General features: G+C 39.3%; 1 protein-coding gene across 6 annotated transcripts in view; it reads left to right on the top strand.

The window, feature by feature from the left end:
* akap9 (A kinase (PRKA) anchor protein 9) overlaps window positions 1-13,931 on the top strand; it is a 249,318-nt gene that overhangs the window by 42,776 nt on the left and 192,611 nt on the right. For 5 of the 6 annotated variants that reach the window (XM_072575787.1, XM_072575790.1, XM_072575789.1 and 2 more), the window contains exons 3-5: window positions 6,274-6,318; window positions 8,189-8,245; window positions 11,790-11,960. In XM_072575787.1, coding sequence (XP_072431888.1) covers window positions 6,274-6,318; window positions 8,189-8,245; window positions 11,790-11,960 — 273 coding nt within the window. The remainder of the gene's footprint in view (window positions 1-6,273; window positions 6,319-8,188; window positions 8,246-11,789; window positions 11,961-13,931) is intronic. The other variant, XM_072575788.1, reaches the window with a different exon arrangement.

Here is a 13,931-nt window from a genome sequence, read left to right as displayed (position 1 = left end):
CACTGGCACCACTCCCCACCTCTTCCTCCGCCACATTGATGACTGCATTGGCGCCACCTCGTGCTCCCATGACGAGGTTGAGCAATTCATCAACTTCACCAACACGTTCCACCCTGACCTTAAATTTACCTGGACCATCTCTGACACCCCCTCCCCTTCCTGGACCTCTCCATCTCCATTAATGACGACGGACTTGACACCGCCATTTTTTTTAACAAGCACACTGACTACCACAGCTACCTGGATTACACCTCTCCCCACCCTACCTCCTGCAAACATGCCATCCCATATTCCCAATTCTTCTGCCTCTGCTGTATCTGCTCCCAGGAGGACCAGTTCCACCACAGAACACATCAGATGGCCTTCTTCTTTAGAGACCACAATTTTCCTTCCCACATGGTTAAAGATGCTCTCCAACGCATCTCATCCACATCCTGCATCTCCGCCCTCAGAACCCACCCCTCCAATCGTAACAAGGACAGAACGCCCCGGTGCTCACCTTCCACCCTACCAACTTTCGCATAAACCAAATCATCCGCCGACATTTCCGCCACCTCCAAACGGACCCCACCACCAGGGATATATTTCCCTCCCCACCACTTTCTGCCTTTCGCAAAGACCATTCCCTCTGTGACTACCTGGTCAGGTCCACACCCCCCTACAACCTACCCTCCTGGCGCCTTCCCCTGCCATCACAGAAATTGCAAAATCTGTGCCTACACCTCTTCCCTCACCTCCATCCAAGGCCCCAAAGGAGCCTTCCACATCCATCAAAGTTTTACCTGCACATCCACCAATATCATTTATTGTATCCGTTGCTCCCGATGCGGTCTCCTCTACATTGGGGAGACTGGACGCCTCCTAGCAGAGCGCTTTAGGGAACATCTCTGGGACACCCGCACCAATCAACTACACCGCCCTGTGGCCCAACATTTCAACTCCCCCCTCCCACTCTGCTGAGGACATGGAGGTCCTGGGCCTCCTTCACTCACCACCAGACGCCTGGAGGAAGAACGCCTCATCTTCCGCCTCGGAACACTTCAACCCCAAGGCATCAATGTGGACTTCAAGAGTTTCCTCATTTCCCCTTCCCCCATCTCACCCCAGTTCCACACTTCCAGCTCAGCACTGTCCCCATGACTTGTCCTACCTGCCTATCTTCCTTTCCACCTATCCACCCCACCCTCCTCCCTGAGCTATCACCTCCATCCCCACACCCATTAACCTATTGTACTCTATGCTACTTTCTCCCCACCCCCATCCTCCTCTCACTTACCTATCCACCCTGCAGGCACTCTGCCAGTATTCCTGATGAAGGGCTTTTGCCCGAAACGTTGATTTTCCTGCTCCTCAGATGCTGCCTGAACTGCTATGCTTTTCCAGCACCACTCTAACCTATGACCCCTTTTGTCGTACTCTTCTGATATTCCTCCTGGGCCCATTCGGTTCTTAGCTGCCTAGACCTTATATACGCTTCCATTTGCCTCTTGGCTAGTTGTACAATTTCTCCTGTCTTCCACGGTTCATGAATCTTGCCCTTCCTATCCTTTGCCTTCAACGGGACATGCCTATCCTGCACTATCTTTAAACTATCTTTGAAAGCCTCCCACATATTAAATGTGGACTTTCCTTCAAAGTCCCTTATGGATATGTTCAATACAGATCTTCATGGCAAATCAACAGCAAAAATAAAGCTTATTGTCTATCGAGACTGGTTCCATTCTGGGATTTGATTTGTCCAAGGCATTCTATGCGTATGTGAGAAACCTGAGAATGACGAGAACGAGGGTAGGTCCGATCAAGGACAGTGGTGGGAGACTGTGTATTGAGTCGGAAGAGATAGGAGAGGTCTTGAACAAGTACTTCTCTTCAGTATTTACGAACGAGAGGGACTGTATTGTTGAAGAGGAGAGTGTGAAACGGACTGATAAGCTAGAAGAGATATCTGTTAGGAAGGAAGATGTGTTGGACATTTTGAACAACTTGAGGATAGACAAGTCCCCCGGGCCTGACGGGATATATCCTAGGATTATGTGGGAAGCAAGAGAGGAAATTGCAGTACCGTTGGCAATGATCTTCTCGTCTTCACTGGCAACGGGGGTGGTACCAGGGGACTGGAGAGTAGCGAATGTTGTGCCCCTGTTCAAAAAAGGGAATAGGGATAACCCCGGGAATTACAGGCCAGTTAGTCTTACTTCTGTGGTAGGCAAAGTAATGGAAAGGGTACTGAGGGATAGGATTTACGAGTATCTGGAACGGCACTGCTTGATTAGGGACAGCCAGCACGGATTTGTGAAGGGTAGGTCTTGCCTTACAAGTCTTATTGAATTCTTCGAGGAGGTGACCAAGCATGTGGATGAGGGTAGAGCAGTGGATGTAGTGTACATGGATTTTAGTAAGGCATTTGATAAGGTTCCCCATGGTAGGCTTATGCGGAAAGTCAGGAGGCATGGGATAGAGGGAAATTTGGCCAATTGGATAGAAAACTGGCTAACCGGTCGAAGTCAGAGAGTGGTGGTAGATGGTAAATATTCAGCATGGAGTCCAGTTACAAGTGGAGTTCCGCAGGGATCAGTTCTGGGCCCTCTGCTGTTTGTAATTTTTATTAATGACTTAGATGAGGGAGTCGAAGGGTGGGTCAGTAAATTTGCAGATGATACAAAGATAGGTGGAGTTGTGGACAGTGAGGAGGGCTGTTGTCGGCTGCAGAGGGACTTAGATATGATGCAGAGCTGGGCTGAGGAGTGGCAGATGGAGTTCAACCCTGCCAAGTGTGAAGTTGTCCATTTTGGAAGAACAAATAAGAATGCGGAATACAGGGTTAATGGTAGGGTTCTTGGTCAGGTGGAGGAACAGAGGGATCTTGGGGTCTATGTACATAGATCTTTGAAGGTTGCCACTCAGGTGGATAGAGTTTGTAAGAAGGCCTATGGAGTATTATCGTTCATTAGCAGAGGGATTGAATTCAAGAGTCGTGAGGTGATGTTGCAGCTGTACAGGACTTTGGTTAGGCCACATTTGGAGTACTGTGTGCAGTTCTGGTCGCCTCACTTTAGGAAAGATGTGGAAGCTTTGGAGAGGGTGCAGAGAAGATTTACCAGGATGTTGCCTGGAATGGAGAGTAGGTCATACGAGGATAGGTTGAGAGTTCTCGGCCTTTTCTCGTTGGAACGGCGAAGGATGAGGGGTGACTTGATAGAGGTTTATAAGATGATCAGAGGAATAGATAGAGTAGACAGTCAGAAACTTTTTCCCCGGGTACAACAGAGTGTTACAAGGGGACATAAATTTAAGGTGAAGGGTGGAAGGTATAGGGGAGATGTCAGGGGTGGGTTCTTCACCCAGAGAGTGGTGGGGGCATGGAATGCGCTGCCCGTGGGAGTGGTAGAGTCAGATTCATTGGCGACCTTTAAGCGGCATTTGGATAGGTACATGGATGGGTGCTTAATCTAGGATAGAAGTTCGGCACAACATCGTGGGCCGAAGGGCCTGTTCTGTGCTGTATTGTTCTATGTTCTATGTTCTATGTTCTATATTACCATCATCTGGCATCATAACCATTTCAAGAATCAGGATAAATATAGACAGACGTGAAGCTACCCTAGAAATTTTATACTGCTGCATGCTTCAGCCCATGAAGTGCTATGTCCTTGTCTGTTAACTCAATACCCAACCCAAACAAGGCACTAAATCTTTATGAGAAATCTTCTGTTTTGGCATTGCACATGCATCTAGAGCAAGTGCAAAGCCAAATGTGAGGATTAGCAGTTTGCATATGTGCTCAATGGAATATGAAACTGCAGTTACCTGTAAAATTATACTAGAGTGTTCGATCAGCTTAAGTGACCAGGAGGCAGGCATATTGGGCTAACTCCACAAGAAAGCAAGATCAATGCTGACATTTAGTAAGGATATATAAGAACAAGAAAAAACATTCAGTTCCTTGAATCTGTTCAAATCAATTAATTGATGCCTGATCTGTGCCTTAACTCACTTTACTCCCTTCAATCCAAACTCTTTGAAATCTCTAGTTTGGGGATAAGAATTCCATATTTCTTCATTTTGTGTGAAGAAGTTCCCAATTTTAGTCTTAAATGGGCAAATATTTATCAATGTATCCATTTAAGGCAGTCAGTTCGACTATCTCTTGAGCTTCTCAATACAAGCTTTCACAAATCATGTTCATTTACAGATTGTTCTGCTATAATGCCTGTTTCGTCAATCCTAATTAGCTGTAATGTGATTCACAAATAGGGGACACTGTTCTAAAGCATGAACTATTAAAATGTGTGTTGGCAATAGTGCGATCGCATTGCCAACATTTTAAGTGCTATTTGTATTGCACGTTTCTTGTACAGTGCGGGATCGCACTAGAACTCAAATAATGCACTACAGAGGAACCTCAATTATCCAAATATTGATTATTCGAATTTTGGATTATTCGAAGACTTCAAGGTCCCACAAAAACGTTACATTAAAGAGGTAAGTGTATTCGACTTACCTGTACTGAAGAACATAGAGTCATGGAGTCAGAGATGTACAGCACGGAAATAGACCCTTCAATCCAACTTGTCCATGCCGACCAGATATCCTAATCTAATCTACTCCCGTTTGCCAGCACTTGACCCATATCCCTCTAAACCCTTCCTAGTCATATTCCTGACCAGATGTCTTTTAAATGCTACAATTGTACTCGCTTCCACCACTTCCTCTAGCAGCTCATTCCTTACATACACCCCCCTTTGTGTGAAAAAATTGCCCCTTAGGTCCCTTTTATATCTTTCCCCTCTCACTCTAAACCTATGTCCACTAGTTCTGGACTGCCCCACATCTGAAAATGTTGGCAAAAACAAAGAAACACAAGCAGCTCAGGCATCAGTGAGTGGAAATTTTTTAAGTAAAGCTTGTTACACAGTCCTTTACAAAAGTAAGTGCTTTATATTACAGGTATTCCCGTCACTTTACCAGGCCATTCATTAAAAAAAAGGCTGCGTAAACGCATGCGTGAGGCAATGCTTCCGTCTTTCTATCGTGAGACTGTGTTCCCAAAAACTGATAAATGCTGTTACGATTGTAGAAGATATTCGGGACTTTGCTTAATGCTGTCTTCACCACTTCTTGCCAAATTGTAACTACTGCTGCATTTTAAAAAATGTTTTCTCGTGTTATCATCGCTTTATTTTGCTCATCATGTGAAACCTGTATTCTTGTGCACTCAATACATTAAGATTATAGATTTAAATAAAATCTCTGATAGAGCACAGCATTAGATCAGCATGGCTTACCTTGTTTAAGTCAATTATCCGAATAATCAATTATCCCAACGAAATAGTGTCTGCCCATCTTGTTTGGATAATCGAGGTTCCTCTGTATAGAAGAAATGCCTGTATTCTATCCTCAAATTTTTTTTTAGGTTAATGCCTTGATGTCGTGGTGAGTGTGCACTGTAGCCTCATAACCCTCTTCCTTGTTGTTATCCGTAAACCTGAATGCAACATCTTCAGAATAAATCTGACCTAGGCTTTAAAACTGATATGTCCTTCCTGACTTTTGTATTCCAGGTGCCTCGAGATAATATCCAACATTCCAATAGTTGTCTTTTTTTACTTTCTGAACATGTGTGCTAGCTTCCAGTGTTTTATTTGTGAGAATGTTTGTTTGTGTCAATTTTGCTCTGCAGTTCTTAGCTTATTGTCATTTACAAAATATTCAAATTACTGCTGTTCATATGTTTTTGTACCTTCCTGTTCCCTTTGGCTCTCCTCATATGCCTCCTGATACCAGGAGGTATCATGACAAAGGGATATGAAACATTTCAGACTGAAAATATTGGCAAAGCTCAAGATTGGAAATCTCTAGATTCTTTTGGTCTGCACTGTAGGCTGTTGAAATAGTTTGTGTTAGCTTTCAAGTTTTCTGAAGTAGGTATTTTGTGTGCATGTGTGAGAGATTCTAAACTTATTATTACTCATTGCTTGTCATTTTATAAAGTGTCAATTATGTTAAATGTACTAAATAAATGTAGGTCATTATTGTGGTTGTGAACGTACATTACCAATTTAGATAACTCAGAATGATCAAAGTAGCCAGGGAAATTTAGTCAACATTGTTCAAGAATTAATGCATAGGGCCATAGAAACAAAGTGTGGGATTGCCCAAGTAAAGTTGTGCACTGCATATTCTTTTAAACTTGTCATTATATTGTGAATGCGTATACATCTTTATTTTGAAATGTTAAAATGTTTTAATTAATTTATGTATTTCATTTTTCAGCCAGAAAGTGAAGTGTCTACCACAGCTGATGACTATACGTCAGAGGTAAATATCTTGTGAAGAATGCATAATATTTGGGGTTTAAGATTATTAGAAATTATATTCTTTTTTTGTAAAAGTAAATAAAGTATTTCAGTAAAAGGATATGGGAGAGGGATGCTCCTAGAAGGGATTAAGAATCTGCCCAACAAATTCAAAGAGAACTTATAGGTACTTAGACTTACTTAATCTATGATCTATTCTAAAATTATTTAAATAAATTTAAGAGTAGCCAGACTTTTCAGCAGTTATTTGTATACCTTGGAGTTCTAAAGAGTTCTAACAAGGCACTCCAGGAGCACTAACTATCAAAAAGAATTATTAGATCGTGGTTCAATTCTGTGGAGTTGAAAATGAGCAACCATAACACCTTTTAATTACAAAGACAACTAATATGACCTAGATGCCGAACATCAGTAAGTCTAATGAGATGAGCATAGTATAGTAACTCATGGATTCTACATATTTTTAGTTGAGAATGAAAGGTATGAAAATGAAAGTCTGGAATATTTAAAATAAATTGTAAGAATCAAATGAGTTATCAAAAAGGTACTGATTGCAAATGTACCAGCTTTTTGACAACTAACAGTCAAATTTTGAATGCTATCAAAAGATATTCTCACAGAATATGTTGGAGACAACTTTCCAATCTTTCTGGATCTGAATGAATGCTGTCGTTGGGGGACTTATGGGGGGATCAGTGACCTTTCTCAAATCTTATCTTGTGTGTAAATTGTGAATCTCTGAAATATAACAGGAAATTTATTTCAATGCTTAAAAAAAGTTATTTTGCCTATATGAGAGCTGTCATCCCTGATATATACACCCAGCAGAGAGCATCAGGGTATTTAGCAGAATCGAGCAAAGTAGATAGAGCTGAAGAGAGAAAGAGTTGTGCAACTTTGATGTATTGCAGTTCTCTGTGAGCCTTCAACAGTGAAAAATAATGTTTAACAGCACCTATGTAGAAGAATGAGCAGTGATCTCATTGAAACAGATAGAATTCTTAAGAGGCTTGATGGGTTCCTGCTAATTTCCCCTCCTGGGAGAGTCCAGCACTAGAAGATGTAATCTCAGAATAAAGGGGTGCCAATTTAAGACTGAAATAAGGAATTTCTTCTCTGAGAATGGAGTCTTTTGAACTCCTTGCTACAGAGAACTGAGGGACAGAGTCCTTGTGTGTATTTAAGTCCGAGTAGGTAGATTCTTGATCAATAGGAGAATAAAGGTTTACAGGGAATAGGCAGAAAAGCATATATGAGAAATGTTGGATTAGCCGTGATCCTACTGAATGGGAGAGTATGCTTGAGTGGCTGGATGGCTCACTCCTGTCCCTATATTTTATGGCCTTCTGGAATGTGGAGGATGCACCTTATTTCCAGGAGTCTAAGACAATGCTTTGTGTTCCTATGATGGTTAAAGAATGCTGATTGGTTGGGCATGTGATTTGGTAATGTACATTAGCATAACTTAATAACTTAAAAGTTATACCTATCACAAAGGCACTGATCGCAAATGTACCAGCTTTTTGAAATCTAACTTCTTATCTGCAAAAAAAAGTAAAGACTTTGACAAGTGAAGCTACATCAATCATTTGAAAGAAGAAAAAGGTTCTTAATTTGAGATGTATTAATGTGCTTTTTGATTACAAGTGACTATTAATGATTTGTGTTTAATTTCTGATGGATGTGAGAAGTTGAGAAAGTTTTGGTGAAATGCAGAATGACCAACTGTTGGATGACTGTGTAATGAAATGGTTAGACCATATTTTACGTGCTGTTCATCTATACTAATAAATATTAATGCTGTATTTTTTTTGGCAAGATATTTAGGAATGGATGAGTAAATGCTTAAAAATATTGTTTGGTTTGTACAGGCAAATGGTTGTTGTACAGTGCAACGAGAAACTGTATTTAAAGCAGAAGATATGAGGGTACAGTATGAAGTCAAATAACTTGCTGGCATATTTAACCACAGCTACTGACCAAATATTTTTCCATATGGTTAGAACAGTTCCCAGAATGTAATTCTATATAATTGTCTGCATTCATTGAGGTAAGAGTAAATTCCCATTCACATTAAGGCAGTTTTAGATTGAATATGGCAACAAGGAGTCTTATCAAGACTGAAGTTACTGGAAATTGGGAGAAACATTTTTCTGATGGGAGTTATAACTAGCATAAAGGAAGATAACTGTGATTGTTAGACGGCAATCCATCACTGCACTCCTCAAAGTCATGTCTTATGCCCAATCATCTTTAGCTGCTCAATCAATGACCTTCGCTCCATCATAAGATCTGTAGTGAAGATGTTCATTGATGATTGTGTAATGTTCAGTACCATTCATGACTTCTCAGAGACTGACACAGCCTATGTCCGTGTGAAGGAAGACCTGAACAACATCCACGCTTTGGTGTTAAGTAATGTTTTCCCGGACTAATGACCATCCCTGTCAAGCAAGAATGTAACCATCTCCTCTTGATGTAGTGCATAGTGGCAGCAGTGTGTACCATCTATAAGATACACTGTTCCATGTCACAAATAATCCTTAGACAGCAACACTAGACCTCTACCACCCTAGATGGATAAAGGCAACACAAATATGGGTATGCCATCACTTGAAAATTCTTCTCCAAGCTGCATATTATCTTGGCTTCAAACTATATCATCGTTCCTTCAGTGTCATTGGGTTAACTACCTAGAATTCCCTCCTTCACTGCACTGTGGTTGTCCCTACATACCAAGGACTGTGGCTGCTAATCACTACTTTCTGCAGGGTGACTATGGGTGCGCATTAAATCTGACCTAGCTAGCAATGCCCACATCCCAAAATCAACTTCATAAATTTCAAAAAGAAAAGAGATTTTATCAGTTTTTATAGATGCTTGATAGAAAGCATCCTATCCGGATGCATCACAGCTTGGTATACCAACTACTCTGCCCAAGACCACAAGAAATTAAGAGTTGTGAACGCAGCCTAGTCCATCGCATAAACCAGCCTTCCATCTATTGATGCCCTCTGTACTTCTCACTGCCTCAAGAAAACCGCCAATATAACCAAAGACCGCTTTTACTCCAGTTATACTTTCTTCCATCCTCTTCCATTGGGCAGAAGATAAAAAAGTTTGAAAACACATACCAACAGATTCAAAAACAGCTTCTTCCTGACTGTTATCAGACTTTTGAACAGAACTCTCATATACTGAAGTTAGTCTTTCTCTACAGCAATAACATTATACTCTGCATTCCCTTCTGTTATCCTGATGTACTTGTATAAGTATGATTTGCCTTGATAGAATGCAAAACCATACTTTTCATTCTGTCTCAGTACATGTGACAATAATAAATCAAATCCACTCAAATCATTATAGAAATTAGTCAATTGTCTGTCTGGTAAATAAAGTGGAATGCTAAATCTTGACACCTGTGGATTCAGAATGATTTCTCTCACCACTCTAATGCAAAAGCTCTTTCTAAAGTATATAGCCCAATTTTTTTGTTCAGTCTAAATGCAGCACTGATGAGCAATTCAAGAAAGGCTCTAAGAGTGATATACAAGAGTAGTTGCAAAAAATTCTTAAGTTAAATCAGTGTTGAAGCAGAGAAAGATTGGAGTATAAGCAGGTTAGGCCATTTGCATGTTCAAGCTTCCTCTATTATTCAAGATATTTTCCAGTAACACTGTTCAGAGATATTATAACACACTTTTGGAGCAGATGCAACTTGAATCCAGGTCTCCTAGTGCTAGCACTGCCCCCCAAGAGCCCTTAACTCATTTATTCAGTATGTTTTCTAATCAATCTATTCAGAGATGTTATTACCAACCTCTGGAACAGATGGGATTTAAACCTGGGTCTCCTGGCTCAGAGGTAGGGGCATTACCACTGCACCCGAACAGCCCTCACCTCTGCCATTCAATACAATCATGGCTGATCTAGCTCAGCTGCACTTTCTGCAGTAACCCATTATTCTTCACCATCCTAGTTTCTATTCGCCTCTAATATTAAAGAAAACTTTAATTTCATTTGTGCTGCCCCTGATCTGGCCTGATACTGGCACTAAGTATTAAAATTGAAGTTTTTATTTTCTCCAACTGGTATTCATATGCCTCAATACACAATTCAACCGAAGACACTCTGGAATTGTGTGGGGCTGTTTTAACCATTGTGAGTAGCAGATGGTTAATAATGTCTATTAACATTAGCTAACTAACATTCTTTGATGGTTTAATGCATAGCCTACATACTAACTTTGGTGTTGTGAATTGCTTGACTAGCTCGTTCTGAGAGCAAGGTATATTTCTTCTGTGTTTATTTCAACTTTTAACAATCCTGTGATATGCAGTTATCATTTAATGTATTAACTAAGTGAATAATGTATCTTTCTTGAACGTGGAATACCTATGTTTTCCGAATTAAGGAGATGGTTAAATTTCTTCCTAACAGAGTTTGCAATGTTCTAATTTATACCAGATTTATATTAAATATTACTACTTTCAACCTCAAATGTATAATTGGTCATTGTTATTGAACATTTTAAAAATCAAATAATTTAAAATAAAAGTTGTATTTCTCTGAAACTAACTTTTCAACTTCTGCTTTTCAGCAGGTCATACATATTGTAGTTTAATATTTTCAAAATGCTGCACTCTGTTGTAGTCTCCTTCTTTCCAAAGTTCATGGATGGGAACAATTCTGCACATGTTAGCAAGCTTCTGGATATTTTATTTAAATAGTTGCTGTTCAAATGTGAATCCGAACTCTTGAATTGTTACCTTCAGGGGATTGGAACCTAGGTCAATCTGATCCTACTGACATTTGTGCATACACACCTACCAGCAGGATCTAATGATAAGGATCTAGGGTTTTAATCTCATTTCCTTAGATGCCAAGTATACAATGACACTGATCTCTTGCGTGAGTTAGCATTACAAAGACCAAGTACTGAATATTAGGTTCTCCAGTAGAATAGTTCAGTGTCACAGTGCCCAGGCATTGGAGGACCTGAAATTATTTGGTAAGATAATGCAAAGTTGTCAACCTCCTGCCAGTTTTTTAAAAAATTGGGCATGTCTTAGGCAATATTTTCCAATTTTTATCCTCACGATTTAATTTTTCAGTGTGACGAGTAGATTATTTATACTGCGCATAGATTTTATTCTCTTGAAGACTTGGTAATATTATTGCCATGTTGTATTGGTTCATAAAAGTATTCACATGAAATAATATAGAATTAATAATGTTATTTTGTGCCTTGGCCACCAAAGTGCTGTGAATCGAAATACAAACCTATCATGCAGCTTTTGAAATGCAAATTGCTAACAATGGTTTCTATAGTGATAAATTGCTACTAGCTGCATGTATTAATATTAAATCAACCTCTATGAAAATAATTTTTCTCTATTTATGCCTTTTCCTTAAAGATCTTTAAAGCAATGTGTCACTGTACAGGGTTCTAATTCATTTTAATTGCTTCAGGAAGAGGATTTTAGCATATCAAGAACCTGTTCTGAGCATGATGCGCAGCCCTTTCAGACAAGACTTGAAATAATGGAGGAAGATTTAACTGCAAAACAACAAGAGATTGAAGAGCTTAACAGAGAGCTGGAAGAGCTGAGAGGGGTATTTGGTAAAGAAGGTTTTCAGCAGGTAAATTTCCATTCTTCCCTTTTGTGCATTTCTTTTTTTAAAGCATGTGTACTTGATTTATTGTTGTTGTTTTGAAAAAAGCCTTAGTAAAATATTGAAGATTTTTCCTGGTGTAAGAATTTTTCAAAATCCTTTGGTTTAATACTAAATTAAATGTAATGGATTTTTAAAGGCAAAATTTGAAATCTTGTTTGTAATTCAGTATAGTGACCTCACTGTTCAAGCATAGTTTGTAAAGAGATGAAAAACATTAAATGAAGAAACTGTATTACCGTTTCTCTGATATAGTTAAACTCATCTCAGATTCATGCACCTTATGGTTTCTAATGAATATTCTGCTAGTGTTTATGTTAATCATTTTGATATAATCCATTATTGAGATTTACATCTAGCATTACATATTCAAAATTTCAAATTATCTGAATGGAAGAGACTTGAAAACTAAGATTTTTAATACAGTATATTCCAAAACATTTCAATCCTGTTAAAGAAAGGAAGTCTTGTCTTCGTTTTAGAGTCAGAAGTGCATTGTGGAAGTTTACTAAGATCTTGGTGTAGAGTTTATGAATCTCTATATTTCCTAGTACTAACTTTGCTTTACTTAAATTCACTGGTGCTGCAATTTCTATTATTGGAATCAAATCACCTTGGTTGTAAAAGTAATATAAAATACATTATTTTATGTGTTAGACTATGCCTGCTTGATTTCTATTTTGCTTTATAGTGTATAAAATATCCTTTGGTACATGTAGGATATCAAGCCATTTTTAGTAGGGAAAGAATTCCGTTCAAAGTTGTAGGACATAACAGTTGACTGCTTATTTAATTGAATGCTGCATTTATTTTTGTTTATGTTCTGTGCACTTTTCATTTCCTTTCTTTTGATGAATCCTTTCATTCTAATGCCCTGATGCTTGTGTGGTTCTTTTCAGTGTAACAAAAATATCAGATGTATCAACACCCATTTACTTTAATACTTACTTTGAGTCCTTAGCTTTTCTGGTTTCCATTTGTATTATCTTAAAAGATCATCTAGAAAACTTTCTAAATCTATTTCTAAAGCATTTGCATATTTTCTAAACCTATTTGGTAATTCAGTTTCCTCTTATGTCTCACATACATGCCATCCTTCAGTGACATTATCCAAAAACGTGCAGTTTCTGCATGTGCAGTGGTGGTACCTAGCTTTTTTATTCACTAATGCGACGTGAGCACTGGCTGGGCCAGCATTTGTTGCCCATCCATATTCACCATTGGATTTAACTCAATGCTTGCTCAGCCCATTTCAGAGGACTGGTAAGAGTGAACAATGTTGCTGTGGGTTTGGCCAAATTGGGTAAGGGTAGTCCTTCCCTAAGCCACATTTGTGAATGAGATGTATTTTCAGAAAATCAACAGTAGTTATCGTCATTGTTAGACTTGAAATTACAATTTTGTTGTTGAATCAGCACATTGGGATTTGAACCTAGGTCCCCAGAACATTATTCTGGGGTTCCAGATTGCTCAAATAGCAAAAATATTACTAGGCCATTGTCATCCCATTACCAATCACATAACCATTATTCTTGATCTCTCTAAATTGTCAACTTGCTTATCTGACATCTAATACTAAGTAAGCAAAGATTTATGTCAGTGAACTATAGGAAAAGCTGAAACCATTGTATTTTCAACTCTCACCACAGACTCCACTCCCCTGCCACTAATTTCATTGCCTCCTCCTCTGAGCTCTCTGAAGCTGAATATTTCATAACGTTGGTGTCATATTTGACTCCAAGAAATGCTTTCAACCCCACAACCTGCCTTAAGAACGTATAAGCAGGACCTTGCATCTATTCCAACATAGCATCTATTCCAGCCTCAACTCCTAAACTGCTAACACCCTGACTTGTGCCTTTGTTACCTCTAAATGTGACTCTTTTAACGTACTTGTGGCTGGGTACCCACAATTTGTCTGCAGTATTTTTAAGATCA

The sequence above is a fragment of the Chiloscyllium punctatum genome, chromosome 8 (assembly GCF_047496795.1).
Source record: "Chiloscyllium punctatum isolate Juve2018m chromosome 8, sChiPun1.3, whole genome shotgun sequence".
Taxonomy (NCBI): Eukaryota; Metazoa; Chordata; class Chondrichthyes; order Orectolobiformes; family Hemiscylliidae; genus Chiloscyllium; species Chiloscyllium punctatum.
This window is presented reverse-complemented; position numbering and strand designations above follow the sequence as displayed.